The sequence below is a fragment of the Oncorhynchus clarkii genome, chromosome 3 (genome assembly GCF_045791955.1).
Source record: "Oncorhynchus clarkii lewisi isolate Uvic-CL-2024 chromosome 3, UVic_Ocla_1.0, whole genome shotgun sequence".
NCBI classification, from domain to species: domain Eukaryota; kingdom Metazoa; phylum Chordata; class Actinopteri; order Salmoniformes; family Salmonidae; genus Oncorhynchus; species Oncorhynchus clarkii.
Window position 1 is genome coordinate 68,995,488 of NC_092149.1, and position 27,553 is coordinate 69,023,040.

A 27,553-nucleotide genomic window follows, 5' to 3' on the forward strand; every position below is an offset into this window, starting at 1 on the left:
AGATCTACATTGTAAAGGTTTTATACACTGTTTTCCGTGCTTGTTCAATCACACATGAACAATTAATGAACATGCACCTGTGGAAAGGTCGTTAAGACTAACAGCTTACAGACGGTAGGCAATTAAGGTCACAGTTACACCGGGAACGCACATTCCCTCCATCAGTGCTCAGACTGTCCGCAATAGGCTGAGAGGCTGGACTAAGGAAGGTCCTCACCAGACATCACCGGCAACAACGTCGCCTATGGGCACAAACCCACCGTCGCTGGACCAGACAGGACTGGCAAAAAGTGCTCTTCACTGACGAGTCGCGGTTTTGTCTCACCAGGGGTGCTGGTCGGATTCACGTTTATCGTCGGAAGTAATGAGCGTTACACTGACGCCTGTACTCTCCAGTGGGATTGATTTGGAGGTGGAGGGTCCGTCATGGTCTGGGGCGGTGTGTCACAGCATCATCGGACTGAGCTTGTCATTGCAGGCAATCTCAACACTGTGCGTTACAGGGAAGACATTCTCCTCCCTCATGTGGTATCCTTCCTGCAGACTCATCCTGACATGACCGTCCAGCATGACAATGCTGATTGTCTGCAAGACAGGAATGTCAGTGTTCTGCCATGGCCAGCGAAGAGCCCGGATCTCAATCCCATTGAGCGTGTCTGGGACCTGTTGGATCGGAGGGTGAGGGCTAATGCCATTCCCCCCAGAAATGTCCGGGAACTTGCAGGTGCCTTGGTGGAAGAGTGGGGTAACATCTCACAGCAAAAACTGCCAAATGTGGTGCAGTCCATGAGGAGGAGATGCACTGCACTATTTAATGCATCTGGTGGCCACACCAGATACTGACTGTTACTTTTGATTTTGACCCCCCTTTGTTCAGGGACACATTATTCCATTTCTGTTAGTTACATATCTGTGGAACCTGTTCAGTTTATGTCTCAGTTGTTGAATCCTATGTTCATACATATATATTTACACATGTTAAGTTTGCTGAAAATAAACGCAGTTGACAGTGAGAGGACATTTATTTTTTTGCTGAGTATGTCTGAAAAACACAGCACATTAAATGGCATAAAAAAACAAGCATTAAGTACAGCTCAGAAATGTAGAGGGTAAAAATGTTACAACAGAATACATTAATCATATCTTTCCACATTCAGACAGCACAGTTACACACCACGTGCTGTAACACTGAATAACACACAAACAATCTCGGAGGGTAGTTTCTACACTGCAACAAGCTGTTCAGCAACACTCCACATCAACACTTTACAACAGTATCATACAGCAGGCATCATGACAGAGTAACAAATAGAAAGAGGAAACAAGTGATTCCCTTGCACCGTATAAATAGTGACATCAGATAACCAAAGACACACCCAGTTGGAGGAGCCATGTTGTAGTCACTCTCTCTTCTCCCCATCACGATCCTTCATCATAAGCATTTCATTCATTTTATTTCATCAAGTCTTCATTGTTTTGATATGATCTGTTTATAAAGATATGGACATTTCATGAGATTAAAGTTACAACGAACAGCCTGAACAATAAGACCTGAAGTTCCACAAAACACCTAGAACAGTACGGCACTAGAGAGTTAAGAATAGGGGAGTTTAATCATCATTACCCATATGTCAACATTATACCATAATTGCAGTGTTTAAGACTAAATACAGTCTCCCCTGTACCTAACTCATCAACATCCATCTGTACTTCACCAAGTCCACCACAGTGACATAAACTAATGTGAGTTCACATAATACTTACTGTGCAATTTGCTCTATGGGTAAGGTGGAACAAAACAGAATAATTCACTATTGGTGTCAAAATTACATTACAAAAAATTAATTTACACACACACACACACACACACACACACACACACACACACACACACACACACACACACACACACACACACAGACACACACACACACACACACACACACACACACACACACACACACAGTACTGTACCTTGTAGCCAGTCCACCCCCTCCAGTAGACCCTCTCCTTTTACAGCATTACTGGCACTAAAACAGATGGACAGAAGCTAGTAACCTATCCCAATATCACTGTATGTGTCTGTACCTTCTTGTGTGTGTGTGTGTGTGTGTGTGTGTGTGTGTGTGTGTGTGTGTGTGTGTGTGTGTGTGTGTGTGTGTGTGTGTGTGTGTGTGTGTGTGTGTGTGTGTGTGTGTGTGTGTGTGTGTGTCTGTACCTTCTTGTGTGTGTGTGTGTGTGTGAGAGACTAGGATAGAGTTGTGTCTTACCATATATGCCAGGGTTTGTCCTTGATGTTTTCCAGACAGAGCAGCTGAGAGACTTTGACTAAAGACATGGCATCTCTCAGGTCACTCTTATTAGCAAAGAACAGCACTGGCAACCTCCTGCTGCGGATGTCTGGAGGGAGCAGGAATGCAGGAGAACAGGTGAAAAAACAGTTGGCTCTCTGTCTGTCTGCCCCCCTCCCCTCTTCCTTTCTCTCCCCCTCTCTCTCTTGCTCTCAATCTCTGACCTTGGTGATTGAGAAGAGTATCCAGCTCCTCTTTGGCAACGACCATCCGTAATTTATCTCCACTATCGATGACAAATATGATGGCGTGACTCTCTCTGTGGACACAAGAAACAGGATAAACAACACTGAATCTGATCTCTACATCACTAGTAACTACTACTTGGAGACGGGGGTAGGGTTGTGTAACCATTAAAACTGCTCTACAGGCAATACTTGATTACTCTAAGATCAGAGGTAAGGCACCACAGGCTCAACATGTCTCATCACATAATGCAGTTCTAGATAAACATTGCTGGTGTAAAGTCTTACTTGTAGTAATGTTCCCATAGGTTTCTATATCTGCTCTGACCAGACATGTCAAACACTGTGAAGGACAAACTTTGTAGAGACACAACATACATGTTACCGATCAACATACACAATAGAATAAGTATCAAATAATATCATTCTTATTACTATCATCTGGTTCACTAAGTTAAACAAAGTTTACATAAGAAGTAAATTACTACCTTGAACTCTTGAATTTTTCTATGTTGAAGCCAATAGTTGGGACAATGTCTTGTGTCTGGGTCTGTAATACACACAGAGACAGAGACACAGACACACGCAGGCACGCGCGCGCACACACACACACACACAATAACAAACACAGACAAAAAAACAGTAACTTAACTTTGTCAAAATATATGGTAAAATAGGGTGAAATAGGCTGTACTGACCTTTACCTGACTAACATGTTTCCAGTCGTCTGAGAGTGGGCCAAATAAGCTTTGCTGAAAACAAGCAATCGGTGGATGATTGCAGTGCAATCGATGCGATGACACTCACAGCTCTTATACATTAGCAACATCTCTGTCTCAGCTAACTCTCAATATATAAAACTCCATCTCTTTCCACTGACAGGCCAGCGCGCGGCTACAGTAGGACATCACATCAACAAGTTACAATTAAATACATCAGTCAATGGCCTATATTATAGTTGGGCCATGTCAGTGGACTTACATTAGTGGGTTTGAGTTGATTGATGATGGTCGTTTTCCCGCTGTTGTCCAGTCCCAAACACAACACGTTCACTTCTTTCTTCTTCAGCCCCAGCCATCCCGACAGTTTATCTAACAGGCCCATGTGTCCCACTTAAAACATTTGATCCTAAGGTTAAGTGTATTTGGTACAGGATACCTACTCCCTCGAGATATCGTCGAACGTTTCTACCATTTCTCGCCGCAATTTAGTCTTAACATATTAAAATAGAATGTTGCCGTGGATATAAGGACAAGGTAACAGCAGCAGGCTGGCTGTCCTGGCTTGGAATAAGCCTATTAGAGTGAATTAATGCTCTTGAACCTCCTCGTGACCTGCTTCGCAATACCGGGTGACTCTGAGATGGACATGCGATAATGTTCATTTCATGCTCATTACATACATACCTACAGAAGCCAAATTACAGTCATGCGTTATTCTTTACAGTGCACTGTAATAGCCATACACTTGGTGCTTTTGGAATTAAAATTTTGTCCAAACAATATAGTATTAGCCTATACACAAAAACACGAGTTAATTAATATGAATAAATTAACAAACATCATGACAATAGCAGAACAGGACTTTTCCCCTTTGCTTCATCCATAGTTGATAAATTACTCACAGGTAGGTAGTAAACATGTTGAAATCCTTCACCTCTGCACTAATAATGCACGGTCCAACAGCGCCATCGCCTGGCCAGTATTAACAAGTTCACCTGAAATATATCCTTCAAACACTTGTGGACACCGGTGGTATTCTTTTGATAAAGCTGGTAAATAATAGCAACTGCTCTCTGGTTGGTAATTGTACTTTATAGCAGAGTCTTTAAGATTGACATCAAAAGGAAAAGATGCTGATGAAGATTTTTTTTTACCCACTTGGAAATCCACAAGGTTGATTTGATTTTGGAGAAATCTTTATAAATCAATTCTTTATAAAGCAATGATTGTTCTACAAAAATGTTAACAAACTTTCCATGTTTTTGTTTTGATAAAGGCTACTAATTAGACACTAGCACCTATTCGAGGCACCTATTTATCCTTATCAGCCTGGAAGGAGCCTTTACTATTGGGAGGCACCTAGGCTCCCTTACCAGCATGTGAGACACTTATTTATCCTTACCAGCCTGGGGGGAGCCTTTATTATACACCAGCCTGGGAGGCAACTAGTTATCCTTATCAGCCTGCAAGGCACCTATTTATCCTTACCAGCCTAGGAGGCACCTATTTATCCTTAACCAGCCTGGGAGGAACCTTTATTATACACCAGCCTGGGAGGAACCTTTATTATACACCAGCCTGGGAGGAACCTTTATTATACACCAGCCTGGGAGGAACCTTTATTATACACCAGCCTGGGAGGAACCTTTATTATACACCAGCCTGGGAGTAACCTTTATTATACACCAGCCTGGGAGGAACCTTTATTATACACCAGCCTGAGAGGAACCTTTATTATACACCAGCCTGAGAGGAACCTTTATTATACACCAGCCTGGGAGGAACCTTTATTATACACCAGCCTGGGAGGAGCCTTTATTATACACCAGCCTGAGAGGAACCTTTATTATACACCAGCCTGGGAGGAACCTTTATTATACACCAGCCTGAGAGGAACCTTTATTATACACCAGCCTGGGGAGTAACCTTTATTATACACCAGCCTGGGAGGAACCTTTATTATACACCAGCCTGGGAGGAACCTATTCATCCTTACCAGCCTGGGAGGAACCTTTATTATACACCAGCCTGAGAGGAACCTTTATTATACACCAGCCTGGGAGGAACCTTTATTATACACCAGCCTGAGAGGAACCTTTATTATACACCAGCCTGGGAGGAACCTTTATTATACACCAGCCTGGGAGGAACCTTTATTATACACCAGCCTGAGAAGAGCCTTTATTATACACCAGCCTGAGAGGAGCCTTTATTATACACCAGCCTGAGAGGAGCCTTTATTATACACCAGCCTGGGAGGAGCCTTTATTATACACCAGCCTGAGAGGAACCTTTATTATACACCAGCCTGGGAGGAACCTTTATTATACACCAGCCTGGGAGGAACCTTTATTATACACCAGCCTGGGAGGAACCTTTATTATACACCAGCCTGGGAGGAGCGTTTATTATACACCAGCCTGAGAGGAACCTTTATTATACACCAGCCTGGGAGGAACCTATTCATCCTTACCAGCCTGGGAGGAACCTTTATTATACACCAGCCTGAGAGGAACCTTTATTATACACCAGCCTGGGAGGAACCTTTATTATACACCAGCCTGAAAGGAACCTTTATTATACACCAGCCTGGGAGGAGCCTTTATTATACACCAGCCTGTGAGGAACCTATTCATCCTTACCAGCCTGCAAGGCACCTATTTATTCTTACCAGCCTGCGATTGTGTTAGTTAGATGAATATGCAGCTTGCTATATTAGCCCATTGCTCTGGAGAAAATAGCTAGCTAAGCAGTTAGTGAAAGTAGCAGCTGTACTTGCTGCATTAGGTAGTTAGATTAAAAACATTAGCTAAATAGCCAGCAAGTTAATTTAGCTCCTTTAAAAAGGTAACTAACCAGCAAAGCAGTTTAGCAAATCTACAGTATATGTCAGCCTGTATCATTTGGAAATTGTCTAGCCATTTCAGTGTTTTTGGATGCCATGTGCTTATCTTTTTTATGTGCTAGCTGTGAATGTCACTGCGGAAAATGGTTATTATTGCTGGAGCGGCTTGCACGTTTGCTACTGTATTTGAATTTGATTGGCTGATGTGGAAGAATGGGAGCAGTTGCTTAAACAAGGGCTGCCTCACAGGCTGCTTTGAGGGCAAAACAAGTACCTTGTGCCACTGGCAGACACAAGACTTCCAGCCATGTTCAACCAGATACTCTTCTCATGGGGAGTCATAGTTTGATGGAACAGTACCGGGAGAGGCATCATCTAATAGAACAGTTCCATTAAACAATGCATCAGAACACACTTTACATGCAATGAAACAGTCAGTAATAAAAAGACTACTTCTAACCACCAGAACTGTTCTTTATTTGCAAATAAATATCCGCTTTAAACTGCGTCTTACAGTGTGCAAGATCTACCACGTCTCTCTGGAAATGATAGAAAAATAAAATACAAGAATTATAAGTATACTTGTACTTTGTACAAAAGAGCATTCTCTCGTTGCTCAGCAGTAAGACATGCTAAACAGCCTGATCTAATCTCTCCTTACAGGAGGAGGGAAGTGTGTGTGTTTGTGTGTGTCTTCCCCTCTGAGGGACACCTGAACGCTCTGTCTGTGAACAGCTGCTGGACAGGTGAGCTCCATTTAGAAGTTGTTCCGAACCACAGATCTAGGATCAGCTTAGCGTACCTCAATTCTTACCTCAACCATTAGGGGGTAAAATATTAAACTGATGTTAGATCAGTGTCTGGGGGCAAATTCCTCCTACTTCGTACAACAGTGAAGGCTGGTTGGAGGAGTTATAGGAGGACTGGCTCATTGTAATGGTTGGAATGGAATTTTGGAATGGAGTGAAATGTGGTTCCAAGTATGTTTGATACTGTTCCATTGATACCATTCCAGTGAGCCTGTCCTCCTATAGCTCCTCCCACCAGCCTCCACTGCCGTACAGGCTCCTCAGGTACACTCCTGCTCCAGAACATACTGAACATCCAGAACATATTGTAGGTGTGTGTGTGTGTGACCGACTGGGTTTGAACCTGGGTCGTCTGTGCTCCACAAGACTATGTTAGCCTGCCGAGTTAAAGCCTAAGCATTAGCTAACGCAAGTCTTCAAGTTTCAGGCATATGTTTTTTGTGGTTCACCGAACCACCTGCATTAGTGTGGATCTGGAGAGGCTCATGGGTCATTATAATGCTGTTGAGGGCCTTCTAGAGACAAAGAGATATTACTCTGGTGTTGCTGTCTCTATGTGTCTGTCAACCTGCAGAACATACCTCTGTCTCTCTCTATCTTGGAATACACGTGAGTCTTGACCACAAAAAACACACAATGAAACCAACAGCCTTGAGTCCCCCTCATACTACATACTGTACATTGTTTTCCAACAACTTCCATAAGTCTTTAGCATTGCACAACCGCCCTGTGTAGTTGGCATGTTAGCATGTTACACAGTCTGTTGAGGTTTGCTGACAATCTGCTCTCAATGTCTGTAGGTCCATAAGAGAGTATCATTTATTTATTTCTCTTATCTTAGTTACTGAGACGACTGCATATATTGCTGATTTCGATAAAATGGTAAATAAAGAGATAACATCCAGATTTACTAGGGCGCTCACATACAGGACTGCACATATATAAATATTAGTTTAGGATTATAATCGATAAATTGTCTATACACTTAAAACATTCAGAAATCCTCTGCACTTCAAAAACTGTCTCTTCGTTTTCTTCAAGTATTAGCATACCCAGATACTCTGGAGAGGTTAAATAATGTAACAAGAATACCTTATGATGACGCTTACTTATCAAACTCCAAAATAATTCACATCATATTATTTAAGGACAATCCTTTTGATTGCTCATCTGTTAGCAGCTACATCATGGTCACAAAAACATGGAGAGAAAATGTACATTCCCAAGTCTACAGCTCTACTGTATAATAAGTAGTGATGCTGCAACAAGGCATACACTCCCCAGTCTACAGTTCTACTGTATAATAAGTAGTGATGCTGCAACAAGGCATACACTCCCCAGTCTACAGTTCTACTGTATAATAAGTAGTGATGCTGCAACAAGGCATACACTCCCCAGTCTACAGTTCTACTGTATAATAAGTAGTGATGCTGCAACAAGGCATACACTCCCCAGTCTACAGTTCTACTGTATAATAAGTAGTGATGCTGCAACAAGGCATACACTCCCCAGGGGGAGCCAGGGGCAGTGTGTCTCTCAGAGTCCTGTCTCTGCTGTTCTGTCTCTGGCTGAAGCACGTTCAGGTGTACAAAACAGTCTGGCTTTATTGAGGTTCTGCATTGAGGTCCAAATGTGTGGTAGTCTGTCTGAGAGAGGCCTCCAGGCTGAGACGGTCTGTCTGTTTGTCTGTCTGTCTGTCTGAGGGGTGAAGACTGAGGCACAGGCTGTGGCTGTCTGTCCGTCTGTCTGTTCTAAGGTCTCATACATGGAAGCCCTTCTCCTGTTGGTGTAGTAGCTGCAGTCGGAGGGTCTGTATGCTGCTGACGATCCTCCTCTGGTGGCCAATCAACACCACCCCGGTCCTCCGCACGTCTCTAGGGGGAGAGAGAAGACACACACACACACACACAGACACACACACACAGACACACACACACACAGACACACACACACACACACACACACACACACACACACACATACACACACACACAGACACAGACACACAAACACACACACACACACACACAAACACAGACACACACACACACACACACACACACACACACACACACACACACACACACACACACACACACACACACACACACACACACACACACACACACACACACACACACACACACACACACACACACAGACACACACACACACACACAGACACACACACACACACACACACACACACACACACACACACACACACACACACACACACACACACACACACACACACACACACACACACACACACACACACACACACACACACAGACACACACACACACACACACACACACACACACACACACACACACACACACACACACACACACACACACACACACACACACACATACTTTTATTTATTTTTTACACACACACACACACTGCGACAGGCATAGCAGTGTGAACAGACAACACACACATGGAGTAAACAATTAACAAGTCAATAACACAGTAGAAAAAAGGGGAGTCTATATATACACACACACATGCAGATTAACACACACACAGAAAAATAAATAAATAAAAACACACACACAGCTGCACACACAGATACACACAGCGACACAATCACACAGCAGAGAACTGGAACGAAAGGCGGCCAAATGAGGTGTTGGCACACACTGGAGCGCGTGCTACGGATGGGTGTTGCCATCGTAACCAGTGAACTGAGATAAGGCGGAGCTTTACCTAGCATGGACTTGTAGATGACCTGGAGCCAGTGGGTCTGGCGACGAATATGTAGCGAGGGCCAGCCGACTAGAGCATACAAGTCGCAGTGGTGGGTGGTATAAGGTGCTTTAGTGACAAAACGGATGGCACTGTGATAAACACACAGCAATTTTGTAGATGACACACACACAGTTTTACTAGGGTAAGTTTGGCGGCGTGAGTGAAGGAGGCTTTGTTGCGGAATAGAAAGCCGACTCTTGATTTGATTTTCGATTGGAGATGTTTGATATGGGTCTGGAAGGAGAGTTTAGAGTCTAGCCAGACACCTAGGTACTTATAGATGTCCACATATTCAAGGTCGGAACCATCCAGGGTGGTGATGCTGGTCAGGCGTGCGGGTGCAGGCAGCGAACGGTTGAAAAGCATGCATTTGGTTTTACTAGCGTTTAAGAGCAGTTGGAGGCCACGGAAGGAGTGCTGTATGGCATTGAACGTTTGGAGGTTAGATAGCACAGTGTCCAAGGACACACACACACACACACACACAGTTTGGGTCCACACACACACACAGGTTGAACAGGCTGGTAATAGGGGTTGCGACAATGGCGGCGGATAGTTTCAGGAATAGAGGGTCCAGATTGTCAAGCCCAGCTGATTTGTACGGGTCCAGGTTTTGCAGCTCTTTCAGAACATCTGCTATCTGGATTTGGGTAAAGGAGAACCTGGAGAGGCTTGGGCGAGTAGCTGCGGGGGGGGGGGGGGGGGGGGGCTGTTGGACGAGGTTGGAGTAGCCACGGAAGGCATGGCCAGCCACACGATAACACACACAGCCTCAGTGCAGTGGGCAGCTGGGAGGAGGTGCTCTTGTTCTCCATGGACTTCACAGTGTCCCAGAACTTTTTGGAGTTGGAGCTACAGGATGCAAACTTTTGCCTGAAGAAGTTGGCTTTACACTGACACTGACTGAACAGTTGCATATCGCGGGGACTGTTCGATGTTAGTGCAGTCCGCCACAGGATGTTTTTGTGCTGGTCGAGGGCAGTCAGGTCTGGAGTGAACCAGGGGCTATATCTGTTCTTAGTTCTGCATTTTTTGAACGGAGCATGCTTATCTAAAATGGTGAGGAAGTTACTTTTAAAGAAAGACCAGGCATCCTCAACTGACGGGATGAGGTCAATGTCCTTCCAGGATACCCGGGCCAGGTCGATTAGAAAGGCCTGCTCACAGAAGTGTTTTAGGGAGCGTTTGACAGTGATGAGGGGTGGTCGTTTGACTGCGGCTCCGTAGCGGATACAGGCAATGAGGCAGTGATCGCTGAGATCCTGGTTGAAGACAGCGGAGGTGTATTTGGAGGGCCAGTTGGTCAGGATGACGTCAATGAGGGTGCCCTTGTTTACAGAGTTAGGGTTGTACCTGGTGGGTTCCTTGATGATTTGAGTGAGATTGAGGGCATCTAGCTTAGATTGTAGGACTGCCGGGGTGTTAAGCATATCCCAGTTTAGGTCACCTAACAGAACAAACTCTGAAGCTAGATGGGGGGCGATCAATTCACAAATGGTGTCCAGGGCACAGCTGGGAGCTGAGGGGGGTCGGTAGCAGGCGGCAACAGTGAGAGACTTATTTCTGGAGAGAGTAATTTTCAAAATTAGTAGTTCGAACTGTTTGGGTATGGACCTGGAAAGTATGACATTACTTTGCAGGCTATCTCTGCAGTAGACTGCAACTCCTCCTCCTTTGGCAGTTCTATCTTGACGGAAGATGTTATAGTTGGGTATGGAAATCTCAGAATTTTTGGTGGCCTTCCTGAGCCAGGATTCAGACACGGCAAGGACATCAGGGTTAGCAGAGTGTGCTAGAGCAGTGAGTAAGACAAACTTAGGGAGGAGGCTTCTGATGTTGACATGCATGAAACCCAGGCTTTTTCGATCACAGAAGTCAACAAATGAGGGTGCCTGGGGACATGCAGGGCCTGGGTTTACCTCCACATCACCCGCGGAACAGAGAAGGAGTAGTATGAGGGTGCGGCTGAAGGCTATCAAAACTGGTCGCCTAGGGCGTTGGGGACAGAGAATAAGAGGAGCAGGTTTCTGGGCATGGTAGAATATATTCAGGGCATAATGCGCAAACAGGGGTATGGTGGGGTGCGGGTACAGCGGAGGTAAGCCCAGGCACTGGGTGATGATGAGGGAGGTTGTATCTCTGGACATGCTGGTTGTAATGGGTGAGGTCACCGCATGTGTGTGGGGTGGGACAAAGGAGGTAACAGGGGTATAAAGAGTGGAACTAGGGGCTCCATTGTAAACTAAAACAATGATAACTAACCTGCACAACAGTATACAAGGCATATTGACATTTGAGAGAGACATACAGCGAGGCATACAGTAATCACAGGTGTTGAATTGGGAGAGCTAGCTAAAACAGTAGGTGAGACAACAGCTAATCAGCTAGCACAACAACAGCAGGTAGAATGGCGATTGATTAGGCAGAGAGGGTCGGATTAACTACACACAGAGCCTAAGTGCGGCTGGGGCCGACAGATAAAACATAAACAAGCAGAATGGATTACCGTGATTAATGGACAGTCCAGCATGCATCAGCTATGTAGCCAAGTGATCAGTGTCCAAGGGGCAGCGGTGGATGGGGCAGGGAAGCTGGACTGGCGAGTGTTATCCAGGTTAGAAAACTAACAATGACCAAATAGCTTGTAGCCAGTTAGCTGGTTAGCTTCTGGAGGTTCTTGAGTGTGTTCTAAAAATGTAAAGATAATAGCGGTTCCGTATCACATTGGGTGAGGCAGGTTACCGGAAGGTATAAACAAATTAAAAATCGAAAAGGGATAGAAAGTAAATATGGGTTCAGTGAGTGTTTGGGACGCGGCGATTCAGACGGTTAGCAGGCCTGTGCTAACAAGCTAACAGTTAGTAGACGGTGCTAAACACGGTAGCAGTTAGCGGACCGGGCTAAACAAGCTAGCAGTTAGCAGGCCGAATTTGCAAGCAAGGAGATAGCAAGGGCTAGAGAGTTAGCCTTTGGGGACGTCGCGATGGGGGTATCTGTTTATTCCTCTTCATGCAGTGACATCGATGGACCGGTCGTGGGTCTGGATATTGTAGCCCAGGAGCTCAAAATGTTCCGTTTGCGATGGGAATCCGGGGATGAAAAATAAAATAAAATAATAAATAGGTCCGTTATGCTCTGGTTAGAGTCGCGTTGTTCGAACTGGCGAGAGCTTTCCGAGCTAAAGGTTAGCTGATGACCGGTTAGCTGAAGACCGCTAGCAATGTTTTGCTGAAGCTGGTAGTTAGTTGGCTAGCTTCAGTTGAGGGGTTCCAGGTCCGAAGTAAATATAAATACTTTAGGAAAAATAGCTACGTTGGGTGAGGCGGGTTGCAGGAGAGTATTTAGAAGAAGTTGAGGTTCAGCAATAAGTTTTAAAGATATGTGAAGAAAAAAAACGAAAACAAACGATATATACAAGGGACACGACAATACGTCCTACTGCTACGCCATCTTGGATACATACACACACACACACACACACACAAACACACACACACACAATCGGTTAAGGGAAATTGTTGGGTTAACTTAAGGTAAGGAAGGATAAGATTGGGAGGCAGTGCCAGAGTAATGTTTAGTTGAAGTTAGAGTAACATTAGGGTAATGTTTAGTTGAAGTTAGAGTAACATTAGGGTAATGTTTAGTTGACGTTAGAGAAACGTTAGGGTAATGTTTAGCTGAAGTTAGAGTAACATTAGGGTAATGTTTAGTTGAAGTTAGAGTAACATTAGGGTAATGTTTAGTTGAAGTTAGAGTAACAGTAGGGTAATGTTTAGTTGAAGTTAGAGTAACATTAGGGTAATGTTTAGTTGAAGTTAGAGTAACATTAGGGTAATGTTTAGTTGACGTTAGAGAAACGTTAGGGTAATGTTTAGCTGAAGTTAGAGTAACATTAGGGTAATGTTTAGTTGACGTTAGAGAAACGTGCTACGGATGGGTGTTGCCATCGTAACCAGTGAACTGAGATAAGGCGGAGCTTTACCTAGCATGGACTTGTAGATGACCTGGAGCCAGTGGGTCTGGCGACGAATATGTAGCGAGGGCCAGCCGACTAGAGCATACAAGTCGCAGTGGTGGGTGGTATAAGGTGCTTTAGTGACAAAACGGATGGCACTGTGATAAACTGCATCCAGTTTGCTGAGTAGAGTGTTGGAAGCAATTTTGTAGATGACATCGCCGAAGTCGAGGATCGGTAGGATAGTCAGTTTTACTAGGGTAAGTTTGGCGGCGTGAGTGAAGGAGGCTTTGTTGCGGAATAGAAAGCCGACTCTTGATTTGATTTTCGATTGGAGATGTTTGATATGGGTCTGGAAGGAGAGTTTAGAGTCTAGCCAGACACCTAGGTTCTTATAGATGTCCACATATTCAAGGTCGGAACCATCCAGGGTGGTGATGCTGGTCAGGCGTGCGGGTGCAGGCAGCGAACGGTTGAAAAGCATGCATTTGGTTTTACTAGCGTTTAAGAGCAGTTGGAGGCCACGGAAGGAGTGCTGTATGGCATTGAAGCTCGTTTGGAGGTTAGATAGCACAGTGTCCAAGGACGGGCCGGAAGTATATAGAATGGTGTCGTCTGCGTAGAGGTGGATCAGGGAATCGCCCGCAGCATGAGAAACATCATTGATATATACAGAGAAAAGAGTCGGCCCGAGAATTGAACCCTGTGGCACCCCCATAGAGACTGCCAGAGGACCGGACAGCATGCCCTCCGATTTGACACACTGAACTCTGTCTGCAAAGTAATTGGTGAACCAGGCAAGGCAGTCATCCGAAAAACCGAGGCTACTGAGTCTGCCAATAAGAATACGGTGATTGACAGAGTCGAAAGCCTTGGCAAGGTCTATGAAGACGGCTGCACAGTACTGTCTTTTATCGATGGCGGTTATGATATCGTTTAGTACCTTGAGCGTGGCTGAGGTACACCCGTGACCGGCTCGGAAACCAGATTGCACAGCGGAGAAGGTACGGTGGGATTCAAGATGGTCAGTGATCTGTTTGTTGACTTGGCTTTCGAAGACCTTAGATAGGCAGGGCAGGATGGATATTGGTCTGTAACAGTTTGGGTCCAGGGTGTCGCCCCCTTTGAAGAGGGGGATGACTGCGGCAGCTTTCCAATCCTTGGGGATCTCAGACGATATGAAAGAGAGGTTGAACAGGCTGGTAATAGGGGTTGCGACAATGGCGGCGGATAGTTTCAGGAATAGAGGGTCCAGATTGTCAAGCCCAGCTGATTTGTACGGGTCCAGGTTTTGCAGCTCTTTCAGAACATCTGCTATCTGGATTTGGGTAAAGGAGAACCTGGAGAGGCTTGGGCGAGTAGCTGCGGGGGGGGGGGGGGGGGGGCTGTTGGACGAGGTTGGAGTAGCCAGGCGGAAGGCATGGCCAGCCGTTGAGAAATGCTTGTTGAAGTTTTCGATAATCATGGATTTATCGGTGGTGACCGTGTTACCTAGCCTCAGTGCAGTGGGCAGCTGGGAGGAGGTGCTCTTGTTCTCCATGGACTTCACAGTGTCCCAGAACTTTTTGGAGTTGGAGCTACAGGATGCAAACTTTTGCCTGAAGAAGTTGGCTTTAGCTTTCCTGACTGACTGTGTGTATTGGTTCCTGACTTCCCTGAACAGTTGCATATCGCGGGGACTGTTCGATGTTAGTGCAGTCCGCCACAGGATGTTTTTGTGCTGGTCGAGGGCAGTCAGGTCTGGAGTGAACCAGGGGCTATATCTGTTCTTAGTTCTGCATTTTTTGAACGGAGCATGCTTATCTAAAATGGTGAGGAAGTTACTTTTAAAGAAAGACCAGGCATCCTCAACTGACGGGATGAGGTCAATGTCCTTCCAGGATACCCGGGCCAGGTCGATTAGAAAGGCCTGCTCACAGAAGTGTTTTAGGGAGCGTTTGACAGTGATGAGGGGTGGTCGTTTGACTGCGGCTCCGTAGCGGATACAGGCAATGAGGCAGTGATCGCTGAGATCCTGGTTGAAGACAGCGGAGGTGTATTTGGAGGGCCAGTTGGTCAGGATGACGTCAATGAGGGTGCCCTTGTTTACAGAGTTAGGGTTGTACCTGGTGGGTTCCTTGATGATTTGAGTGAGATTGAGGGCATCTAGCTTAGATTGTAGGACTGCCGGGGTGTTAAGCATATCCCAGTTTAGGTCACCTAACAGAACAAACTCTGAAGCTAGATGGGGGGCGATCAATTCACAAATGGTGTCCAGGGCACAGCTGGGAGCTGAGGGGGGTCGGTAGCAGGCGGCAACAGTGAGAGACTTATTTCTGGAGAGAGTAATTTTCAAAATTAGTAGTTCGAACTGTTTGGGTATGGACCTGGAAAGTATGACATTACTTTGCAGGCTATCTCTGCAGTAGACTGCAACTCCTCCTCCTTTGGCAGTTCTATCTTGACGGAAGATGTTATAGTTGGGTATGGAAATCTCAGAATTTTTGGTGGCCTTCCTGAGCCAGGATTCAGACACGGCAAGGACATCAGGGTTAGCAGAGTGTGCTAGAGCAGTGAGTAAGACAAACTTAGGGAGGAGGCTTCTGATGTTGACATGCATGAAACCCAGGCTTTTTCGATCACAGAAGTCAACAAATGAGGGTGCCTGGGGACATGCAGGGCCTGGGTTTACCTCCACATCACCCGCGGAACAGAGAAGGAGTAGTATGAGGGTGCGGCTGAAGGCTATCAAAACTGGTCGCCTAGGGCGTTGGGGACAGAGAATAAGAGGAGCAGGTTTCTGGGCATGGTAGAATATATTCAGGGCATAATGCGCAAACAGGGGTATGGTGGGGTGCGGGTACAGCGGAGGTAAGCCCAGGCACTGGGTGATGATGAGGGAGGTTGTATCTCTGGACATGCTGGTTGTAATGGGTGAGGTCACCGCATGTGTGGGGGGTGGGACAAAGGAGGTAACAGGGGTATAAAGAGTGGAACTAGGGGCTCCATTGTAAACTAAAACAATGATAACTAACCTGCACAACAGTATACAAGGCATATTGACATTTGAGAGAGACATACAGCGAGGCATACAGTAATCACAGGTGTTGAATTGGGAGAGCTAGCTAAAACAGTAGGTGAGACAACAGCTAATCAGCTAGCACAACAACAGCAGGTAGAATGGCGATTGATTAGGCAGAGAGGGTCGGATTAACTACACACAGAGCCTAAGTGCGGCTGGGGCCGACAGATAAAACATAAACAAGCAGAATGGATTACCGTGATTAATGGACAGTCCAGCATGCATCAGCTATGTAGCCAAGTGATCAGTGTCCAAGGGGCAGCGGTGGATGGGGCAGGGAAGCTGGACTGGCGAGTGTTATCCAGGTTAGAAAACTAACAATGACCAAATAGCTTGTAGCCAGTTAGCTGGTTAGCTTCTGGAGGTTCTTGAGTGTGTTCTAAAAATGTAAAGATAATAGCGGTTCCGTATCACATTGGGTGAGGCAGGTTACCGGAAGGTATAAACAAATTAAAAATCGAAAAGGGATAGAAAGTAAATATGGGTTCAGTGAGTGTTTGGGACGCGGCGATTCAGACGGTTAGCAGGCCTGTGCTAACAAGCTAACAGTTAGTAGACGGTGCTAAACACGGTAGCAGTTAGCGGACCGGGCTAAACAAGCTAGCAGTTAGCAGGCCGAATTTGCAAGCAAGGAGATAGCAAGGGCTAGAGAGTTAGCCTTTGGGGACGTCGCGATGGGGGTATCTGTTTATTCCTCTTCATGCAGTGACATCGATGGACCGGTCGTGGGTCTGGATATTGTAGCCCAGGAGCTCAAAATGTTCCGTTTGCGATGGGAATCCGGGGATGAAAAATAAAATAAAATAATAAATAGGTCCGTTATGCTCTGGTTAGAGTCGCGTTGTTCGAACTGGCGAGAGCTTTCCGAGCTAAAGGTTAGCTGATGACCGGTTAGCTGAAGACCGCTAGCAATGTTTTGCTGAAGCTGGTAGTTAGTTGGCTAGCTTCAGTTGAGGGGTTCCAGGTCCGAAGTAAATATAAATACTTTAGGAAAAATAGCTACGTTGGGTGAGGCGGGTTGCAGGAGAGTATTTAGAAGAAGTTGAGGTTCAGCAATAAGTTTTAAAGATATGTGAAGAAAAAAAACGAAAACAAACGATATATACAAGGGACACGACAATACGTCCTACTGCTACGCCATCTTGGATACATACACACACACACACACACACACAAACACACACACACACACACAATCGGTTAAGGGAAATTGTTGGGTTAACTTAAGGTAAGGAAGGATAAGATTGGGAGGCAGTGCCAGAGTAATGTTTAGTTGAAGTTAGAGTAACATTAGGGTAATGTTTAGTTGAAGTTAGAGTAACATTAGGGTAATGTTTAGTTGACGTTAGAGAAACGTTAGGGTAATGTTTAGCTGAAGTTAGAGTAACATTAGGGTAATGTTTAGTTGAAGTTAGAGTAACATTAGGGTAATGTTTAGTTGAAGTTAGAGTAACAGTAGGGTAATGTTTAGTTGAAGTTAGAGTAACATTAGGGTAATGTTTAGTTGAAGTTAGAGTAACATTAGGGTAATGTTTAGTTGACGTTAGAGAAACGTTAGGGTAATGTTTAGCTGAAGTTAGAGTAACATTAGGGTAATGTTTAGTTGAAGTTAGAGTAACATTAGGGTAATGTTTAGTTGACGTTAGAGTAACAGTAGGGTAATGTTTAGTTGAAGTTAGAGTAACATCAGGGTAATGTTTAGTTGAAGTTAGAGTAACATTAGGGTAATGTTTAGTTGAAGTTAGAGTAACGTTAGGGTAATATTTAGTTGAGTTAGAGTAGCATCAGAGTAATGTTTAGTTGAAGTTAGAGTAACATCAGAGTAATGTTTAAGATAGTGAACAGTCCTCCACTCACTCAATGCTCATCTGGGCCACAGAGTCCAGTGTGCTGAATCCTGCTGCCACAAAGCTGCTCTTGTATTGGCTCATCTTGATGGAATCCAGCCAATCCCCGATGGAGATGAACATGGGGTAGTCCACCACCTCTCCTGGGGACTCTGCTAGACTGACAGATGGATCAAACAAAAGAGAATATAATAAGACCTAAAAACTTTCACTTGCAGGTTAAATTAGTGCCATCAGTAGCTCTGGATAAGAGCGTCTGTTACATGAAATGAATGTAATTGTACCCCTGTATATCTTCCACCAGGGCCAGCAGGCTGCTGGGGTTCCTGATCAGCTTATCCAGGAAGGAGACCACATCAGTGAACTTGGGCCTCTGGCTCCTCTCCTTCTGCCAGCAGTGTAGCATCAGCTGGTGTAGAACCACGGGGCAGCCCATAGGAGCAGGGAGACGGTAGCCCTCCTCTATGGACAGGATCACCTAGGGGTGGATGAAGGGAGAGAGTCAGTACACACACTCTTCGCTTCATGTCATCCAGCCATTATGTCTCTACAACGGCAGTATTATCTGAGCTACAGTAAGCATGTCTCTAGGGTGTGTTAGAGGGACTGTGTGAATATAACAGCCCCTACAGCTAGCCTGTAGCCTTGATGTCTTCTCTGAGCACTGACGGGTGAGGCAGGATGGGGCTGAGGGGTGAGGAGGGAGTGAGGAAGGGGTGAGGAGGCAGAGACAGCAGAAGTCAAGGATTGGCGGTGGCGTTTGTCTTGGAAAGCACTTCTAAGCAATTCCCCAGCATCACAAATCCCCATGAAGCTAGGGGCTGTGTGTGTATGCCATGTGAGGTGCTGATGGGGATTACCAAGGAGCTTTCACACTCCACAGGGAGACGGGACGAATCCCCTCCATCTATCCTCCAATTGACCGGAGACCGTGAGGTCACTCAGACAGGGTCTGAATCCACAACTTTTAAACCCCTTCGTTGGCCAGTGGCTCTCTCTCTCCCTTCACATCTCCCTCAGTATGTCTGTCTTTCTGTCTCTCTGTCTACACTGCAATCTCAAAGCAAAACACTCCACAGAAACGGCCAACTGCTTTCTTCTGGAAAATGGGAAGTCCAAGATGGACAACGGTGGAGTTGTTGGGGCTGTATTTCTAGACCTGAGGAAAGCTTTTGATACTGTTAACCATGATGTTCTCATCACAAAACTGTCCAAGTTCAACTTTTCCCCTGATGCCTTGAGATGGATGAAATCATACCTTGAAGACAGAACCCAGTGTATCAGAGTGATTAATGAGCTTTAATGAGCTCAAGTTGGTATCCGATTTCATGTACCTTGGCATCTTACTTGATTCCAACCTCTCTTTTAAAAAGCTGGTGAAAAAGGTAACTCAAATAACCAAATTCAACCTAGCTAATTTCCGATTCAAATGAAATTGTTTGACTACAGAGGTAGCAAAACTGTACTTCAAATATATGATACTTCACAACTTAACATACTGCTTGACTAGTTGGGCCCAAGCTTGCTGTACAACATTATAACCTATTCAGTCTGTCTACAAACAGGCTCTCAAAGTGCTTGATAGGAAGCCCAATAGCCATCATCACTGTTACATCCTCAGAAAGCATGAGATCCTGAGTTGGAAAAATCTTTTGCAATACGCTGACGTATGTCTTGTATTCAAGATTCTAAATGGCCTGGCTCTCCCTCCACTCAGTATTTTTGTTAAACAGAAAACGCAAAACCATGGCAGCAGATCAACAAGGTCTGCCATGAGAGGTGACTGCATAGTTCCTAAGGAAAAACACATTTGGTCCATCTGCTTTCTCTGTGAGAGCTTCCTATGTCTGGAACACACTGCCATCAGACACACACAACTGTACCACCTATCACATCTTCACAAAAACATAAAGACACGGCTAAAGGCCAATCAGACGTGTGAAAATAATCCCTAGCTGTGTATTGCCGCTTTCCATGTTGTCTGTTGTCCCGATCTTGTGAGGTGTGGAAACACTTTGTTGCTTTTATGTATTTTGTTTTGTTGCTTGTTCTATGTTTCTCTGTCTGCGTGCTACGTGTTGCTTGCTCTATGTTCTCTGTCTGCGTGCTACGTGTTGCTTGTTCTATATTGCTCTGTCTGCGTGCTACGTGTTGCTTGCTCTATGTTCTCTGTCTGCGTGCTACGTGTTGCTTGTTATATGTTTCTCTGTCTGCGTGCTACGTGTTGCATGTTCTATGTTTCTCTGTCTGCATGCTACGTGTTGCTTGTTCTATGTTTCTCTGTCTGCATGCTACGTGTTGCTTGCTCTATGTTCCCTGTCTGCGTGCTACGTGTTGCTTGTTCTATGTTCTCTGTCTGTATGCTACGTGTTGCTTGCTCTATGTTCTCTGTCTGCGTGCTACGTGTTGCTTGTTCTATGTTCTCTGTCTGCATGCTACGTGTTGCTTGTTCTATGTTCTCTGTCTGCATGCTACGTGTTGCTTGTTCTATGTTCTCTGTCTGCATGCTACGTGTTGCTTGTTCTATGTTCTCTGTCTGCATGCTACGTGTTGCTTGTTCTATGGTTCTCTGTCTGCATGCTACGTGTTGCTTGCTCTATGATCTCTGTCTGCGTGCTACGTGTTGCTTGTTATATGTTTCTCTGTCTGCGTGCTACGTGTTGCTTGTTCTATGTTTCTCTGTCTGCGTGCTACGTGTTGCTTGCTCTATGATCTCTGTCTGCGTGCTATGTGTTGCTTATTATATGTTTTTCTGTCTGCGTGCTACATGTTGCTTGTTCTATGTTGCTCTGTCTGTGTGCTACGTGTTGCTTGTTCTATGTTTCTCTGTCTGCATGCTACATATTGCTTGTTCTATGTTTATCTGTCTGCATGCTACATGTTGCTTGTTCTATGTTTCTCTGTCTGTGTGCTACGTGTTGCTTGTTATATGTTTTCTCTGTCTGCGTGCTACGTGTTGCTTGTTCTATGTTTCTCTGTCTGCGTGCTACATGTTGCTTGTTCTATGTTTCTCTGTCTGCGTGCTACGTGTTGCTTGTTCTATGTTTCTCTGTCTGCGTGCTACGTGTTGCTTGTTCTATGTTTCTCTGTTTGCATGCTATGTGTTGCTTGCTCTATGATCTCTGTCTGCATGCTACTTGTTGCTTGTTCTATGTTTCTCTGTCTGCATGCTACGTGTTGCTTGTTCTATGTTTCTCTGTTTGCATGCTACGTGTTGCTTGTTCTATTTTGATCTGCATTGAAATTGTTTTTAATAACCTGCCCAGGGACTGTGGTAGAAAATTAGCCGGCTGGCTAAAACAGTCCCCTTTACTGTAACGTTGACTAATGTGCACTGTCGCTGTAACAAATCAAATTAACTCAACTCATACAGTATGGAGATTCATAAGAAAGGACTTTCACAATCCCCATTAAGACTCCCAGGTTAACGCCATAGAACTCGCCAGCTTGTAGTCCTAAAACACGCAAATTAGTTACCTTTGGTTCGTTCGGCTATTCCTATGGGGGAAATGAATAGGAAAATAGTGTGGTAAGGTCTGAGGTTAACATAGGCTTTGGAGATCTTATATGTTATGTTCCATGAGATAATATCAGCCAGTTAACATGAACTTTCTGAATTATGAAGCCTTTAAGTACTTTATGTGCTTGTTTTGATTACATAAATGCTTCACAATTCACAAAAAGTGAAGTTAGCTGATGAAGATCACAGCATACAACAACACCTATAAGATTTCCTAAGCCTATGTTTACCACAGACGTAATTTGTCATTTATTCAAAAACCCTACAAAAAAAAACATGAATTTCCCCATAGGCTTCGGAAAAAGAACCATGGTGGAGTTAGTGTCTACAAAAAGACGCCATTACTATTGCTCTCTATAGTGAAGACCTCATTCACAACTCACGTCCTGATTGGACATCTCCCAGTAAGGCCGCTCCCCGTATGACATCACTTCCCACATGACGATTCCGTAGCTCCAGGCATCGCTGGCTGATGAGAACTTCCTGTAGGAGATGGCCTCTGGAGCTGTCCACCTGATAGGGATCTTACCTCCCTGTTCTCACACGCACGCACGCACGCACGCACGCACGCACGCACGCACGCACGCACGCACGCACGCACGCACACACACACACACACACACACACACACACACACACACACACACACACACACACACACACACACACACACACACACACACACACACACACACACACACACACACACACACACACACACACACACACAGGTTCCATCTGCTTTGTAACAATACATGCTTGAGGAAATATGCGCAATTTATAGACCATATGCTACAGTCTCACAGTGTGATTGCACTTTTCCTGAAGTCTCTTAAGATGTACACACACATTTTCACAGTTTGAGACTTTGTGTCAAGGTACAAGTAAAAGCTCTGAGGTGCTTTAACAGCAGAACTAACCTCCCTCCTCTCTCCCTTTTACTCCTTCTCTCTCCCTTTCCCTCTCTTTCTCCCCCCCTCTCTTAAAATGAGGGCAGAGTAAAATCACCAGTCGGCACAAATCCTTAGCATGTATTCTGGCTGTAACCCAACCCCCTGCCCCCTAGCCCTACCAAACCAAAGTCCTTCCGAGTGGAAAATGGTTTACAGACCCGTGAATGCCCCCAAAAGCAACATGTCCTATTCTGTTCTCTCCCTCTTTCTCTCCCCTCTCTCTTTTCCAGACCCCAGAAAGCACCACTTCCCCTCAGCATGACTCTGTAACCCAGAGAATAGAGGTCACCAGGAGGCCAGGCAGTCAGAGAAGCGCTTTAACTTTCCACTGAAACACTGTGTAAGTGTTTTATTTGAAGCATACAGCCTATACACTCCAGAAAGAGGACAAGAAGAACAACAGAGGATTTATGGAGGTTTTGCAGGGAAATAAATAAAAGTAGCAACATATGACTTGTGTTTCTCTTGTTTGTGTTTGTGTAGGGGTTAGAGATCAAGGGTTAGGAGTTAGAGGTCAGGGGTTAGAGATCATAGTTACCGTGGTGGTGTAAGCAGCCTCGGGGTCGTCCTCCAGGACTCTGGACAGGCCGAAGTCAGACACCTTACACACCAGGTTGCTGTTGACCAGAATGTTGCGGGCGGCCAGGTCTCTGTGGACGTAACCCATGTCAGACAGGTACTTCATGCCCGACGCAATGCCACGCAGCATGCCCACCAACTGGATCACTGTAAATTGGCCATCATGCGTCTAATAAAGAGAGGGATACAAGAGAGAGAGCTTTTCATTTGTGATGTCTATTTGTTTGTTTATAATTGAAAATCAATAAACAATAAAGAAAAAGAAAGAAAACAATTGTTCTTCGCTTCTCACCCTCAGGAAAGAGTCCAGAGATCCATTCTCCATGTACTCCACCACAATCATCACAGGTCTGCCTGAAATCACAGCACACAGCACCACCAGGTCAGTCAGATCCCAGCAAACATGACTCCATTGGCCCCATCTGGGTGTTCGGTGGGCACGGACTAGCCCACATCAAGCACACACCAGCCCAATACAGGCTAGCCCACACCAGTCTAACACATGCTAGCCCACACCAGTCCAACACAGGCTAGCCCACACCAGCCCAACACAGGCTAGCCCACACCAGCCCAACACAGGCTAGCCCACACCAGTCTAACACAGGCTAGCCCACACCAGTCCAACACAGGCTAGCCCACACCAGTCTAACACAGGCTAGCCCACACCAGTCCAACACAGGCTAGCCCACACCAGTTCAACACAGGCTAGCCCACACCAGCCCAACACAGGCTAGCCCACACCAGTCCAACACAGGCTAGCCCACACCAGTCCAACACAGGCTAGCCCACACCAGTCCAACACAGGCTAGCCCACACCAGTTCAACACAGGCTAGCCCACACCAGTTCAACACAGGCCCACACCAAGCCCAGCTACTTCATAATGTAGAGGCGATGACTCATTAGCGTATGTGGGGGCATGGCTTGCTAATACCCCAATTCATGTTGTTAAGTTAAAAAAGAATTCAAGATAAAAGTTGCTGACACCATTCAAAACAATGAGGGCTCGGAACTTTAAAGCCAATTATCTCCTAATCATATTTTTTCAGATAGAACCTTACAGTTCGAAGTTCACAAGGTATTTTGGTGAAATCGTTACTGAGAGTGTCGTTCCAGTTTAAGTGTTCCGTTGTGTGACATCAACAAATGAATGATATTGTTCACTGCCAATGACAAAATCTGTAACAACTTTATTGTTTTTCGTTCCAGTTCTCTGCTGCCTGTGACTGGAACGAATTGCAAAAATCGCTGAAGTTGGAGACTTTTATCTCCCTCACCAATTTCAAACATCTGCTATCTGAGCAGCTAACCGATCGCTGCAGCTGTACATAGTCTATCGGTAAATAGCCCACCCAATTTTACCTACCTCACCCCCATACTGTTTTTATTTATTTACTTTTCTGCTCTTTTGCACACCAGTATCTCTACCTGTACATGACCATCTGATCATTTATCACTCCAGTGTTAATCTGCAAAATTGTAATTATTCGCCTACCTCTTCATGCCTTTTGCACACAATGTATACAGACTCTCTTTTTTTTCTACTGTGTTATTGACTTGTTAATTGTTTACTCCATGTGTTGTCTGTTCACACTGCTATGCTTTACCTTGGCCAGGTCGCAGTTGTAAATGAGAACTTGTTCTCGACTAGCCTACCTGGTTAAATAAAGGTGTTCTCAACTAGCCTACCTGGTTAAATAAAGGTGAAATAAAAAATAAAATAAAAATAACAATTGTTTTTCTGAAATGACATACCTGGATGGCAAACCAACAGGGTGGGCTTGTCTCAGGTGAGAGACGGGCCACCTGCTTTGGGGCCAATGTAAAGCTGATGAGCAAAGGTTCATTGGTCCAATGTGGGCAGCCTACCTACATAGATCCAATATTTTAATCAGCATTAGGCCCACATCGTGACAATGTGGGCATGTTTGTTGGGAAAAGATGGGCTTATTTCAGGCAAAGTGAGGGCTGCCCTCACCAGATATGGGCTGCCCTCACCAGGTATGGGCTGCCCTCACCAGATATGGGCTGCCCTCACCAGATATGGGCTGCCCTCACCAGATATGGGCTGCCCTCACCAGATATGGGCTGCCCGCACTGGGCCAATACCTTGGGGACCAATGTGGAGCCGAAGAGCAAAGGCAAAAAAGCCTAAGTGGGGCCAATATTTTTTCCCCCATTGGGGACACATCATGCCAATGTGGACATGTTTGCTAGAATATGTAAGAGATATGGCTAACAAGCCTGCACACCCAGTAGGTCTCCAGGACTGGAGTTGGAGAACCTTGCTCTACAGTAATACTACTATAATCCCAAGCAGAAGTTATCTTCTGCATACTGGGTAGATCACCATTGTGTCAATATTTTTTAAAGGAAGAGTTTCCCTGTGTTTCATTAATCCCTGTTCGCTGAAGGACTCAGAGTGGAGTCACTCTCTCCATACAGTGGTTAATAAGAGATTAACCACAGGATAGAATAGATACTTTATTCTAAATGTTTGTGTTATATGGAAATTTGTCCCAAGCCCCACAACCACTCAAACGTTGAGAGGAAGTAATCCATGGTACAGCACCATTGGAGCAGATTGAGGTTTAAATGCAAGGGTTGGTACTCTCTCTAGCCTCTAGGCTACCTGCTGGCCCCATTTGCATTGGCACGGTGTTTCACAGTCAGAGTCTACGGGCCTGGGGAGAGATTAGCGTTAGCCTTTAGCATTAGCATGCTGTTCCCGGTCAGAGTCTATGGGCCTGGGGAGAGATTAGCGTTAGCCTTTAGTATTAGCATGCTGTTCCCGGTCAGAGTCTATGGGCCTGGGGTGAGATTAGCGTTTCCCTTTAGCATTAGCATGCTGTTCCTGGTCAGAGTCTATGGGCCTGGGGAGAGATTAGCCTTAGCATGCTGGTTCACTGTGAGGGTCTAAAGGCCTGGGGAGAGTGGACAGTAATCCACCACTGGATTAATTAACATCCTGTTTGATTAACAGCCTGATCTAATTACTGGCCACTGTTATCACTCTTTAGTCACACCGGAGGGGAGGAGAGGGAGACAGGCGGGAGGTCAAGGGAATAGAAGGTAAGGGCAGAGAGAGAGAGAGGGGGAGCTGGGCTTGAGGAGTAAGGACATAAGAGAGAAGTAGAACAGGGGTTGAAGACAGAGGTCTCCCCCTGCCTCCCATGGGTTCACCCATCTCCTCTCTGTGGTCCCCCAGTGGGTGAGTGTGCTGCAGACTGCACTAATTACAGGATTACACACAACACTGTTGAGAGAGAGAGAGAGAAAGAGAGCTATGGGCAATTTAATATAGTTTAATAATGGATTAAAGACAGCAGACAGATGTATTCCATTAGAAATCATACGGCCAAATCCATAAAACTACACATTTATAATAAAACAACGTTTTTCAGAGCCCATTGATTTGTGTGTAGCCCATCAAGGACACAGAGTGAGTGTCATGGCTCCATGGTAATGAATGAGAGTGAACACTATAGGAAACCCCACTGTTCAAACTCATCAGACATTTCACAGCCCCTGATCCACACAGACAGCTGACTGGTTCTGCCAATCGCTCGTTTAGACACGCTAAAGAGACATTCTGTTTATTCCTTCCAGTATCCTGTTAATCTGGGTAATTGGCCCAACAGACTGGCAGTAACGACAGGCCCGCTGTGAGGCTGTAATATCGGAATATCAAATCTGAGATGAGAAAAGAAACGGAATGGCAGGTTAAAAAGCGAAACCCCGCCACGGTTGAATTAGAACTAGGCCTCATTGTCATGGTTACTCAGTTTCCTGTCAAATGTGCTATTTCAATTGCATCACACTTTCTGGAGGACTTAGTTTCAGTTAACAAATAGCCATTTCAGTGAAGTGAAATAACCTTGGCGCTGATATCCCTGGCCTGCTATTTGACTCCGGTGACTCAGTTAGCCAGCCAGGACCTGAATGGAGCTCTGTGGGGGAGACGGCCA

General features: G+C 45.3%; 2 protein-coding genes across 7 annotated transcripts in view; both read right to left on the reverse strand.

Annotated features, from left to right (window-relative positions):
* Nucleotides 1-1,003: 1,003 nt before the first annotated feature.
* On the reverse strand, nt 1,004-3,827 carry LOC139406099 (ADP-ribosylation factor-like protein 6). 6 transcript variants are annotated; one of them, XM_071148570.1, is made up of 9 exons: nt 3,518-3,804; nt 3,241-3,288; nt 3,025-3,086; nt 2,825-2,893; nt 2,516-2,610; nt 2,271-2,400; nt 1,975-2,030; nt 1,765-1,777; nt 1,004-1,486 (listed from the first exon to the last, which is right to left on the reverse strand). In XM_071148570.1, the coding sequence occupies exons 1-9, from the start codon at nt 3,638-3,640 to the stop codon at nt 1,453-1,455; spliced, it is 630 nt and encodes a 209-aa protein (XP_071004671.1). In that variant the 5' UTR covers nt 3,641-3,804; the 3' UTR covers nt 1,004-1,452. The 6 variants fall into 6 exon arrangements, with proteins under 6 accessions (XP_071004671.1, XP_071004670.1, XP_071004674.1 ...); XM_071148569.1 differs by having other exon boundaries at nt 3,235-3,288; XM_071148573.1 differs by lacking the exon at nt 3,241-3,288.
* Nucleotides 3,828-8,364: 4,537 nt separating this feature from the next.
* Nucleotides 8,365-27,553, reverse strand: part of LOC139402657 (ephrin type-A receptor 6-like) — a 244,584-nt gene continuing 225,395 nt past the window's right edge. The window contains exons 13-18 of the mRNA XM_071146549.1: nt 23,880-23,941; nt 23,547-23,756; nt 22,439-22,588; nt 18,820-19,013; nt 18,546-18,695; nt 8,365-8,786 (exon numbers count right to left, since the gene is read on the reverse strand). Coding sequence (XP_071002650.1) covers nt 8,672-8,786; nt 18,546-18,695; nt 18,820-19,013; nt 22,439-22,588; nt 23,547-23,756; nt 23,880-23,941 — 881 coding nt within the window. The 3' untranslated portion in view covers nt 8,365-8,671. The remainder of the gene's footprint in view (nt 8,787-18,545; nt 18,696-18,819; nt 19,014-22,438; nt 22,589-23,546; nt 23,757-23,879; nt 23,942-27,553) is intronic.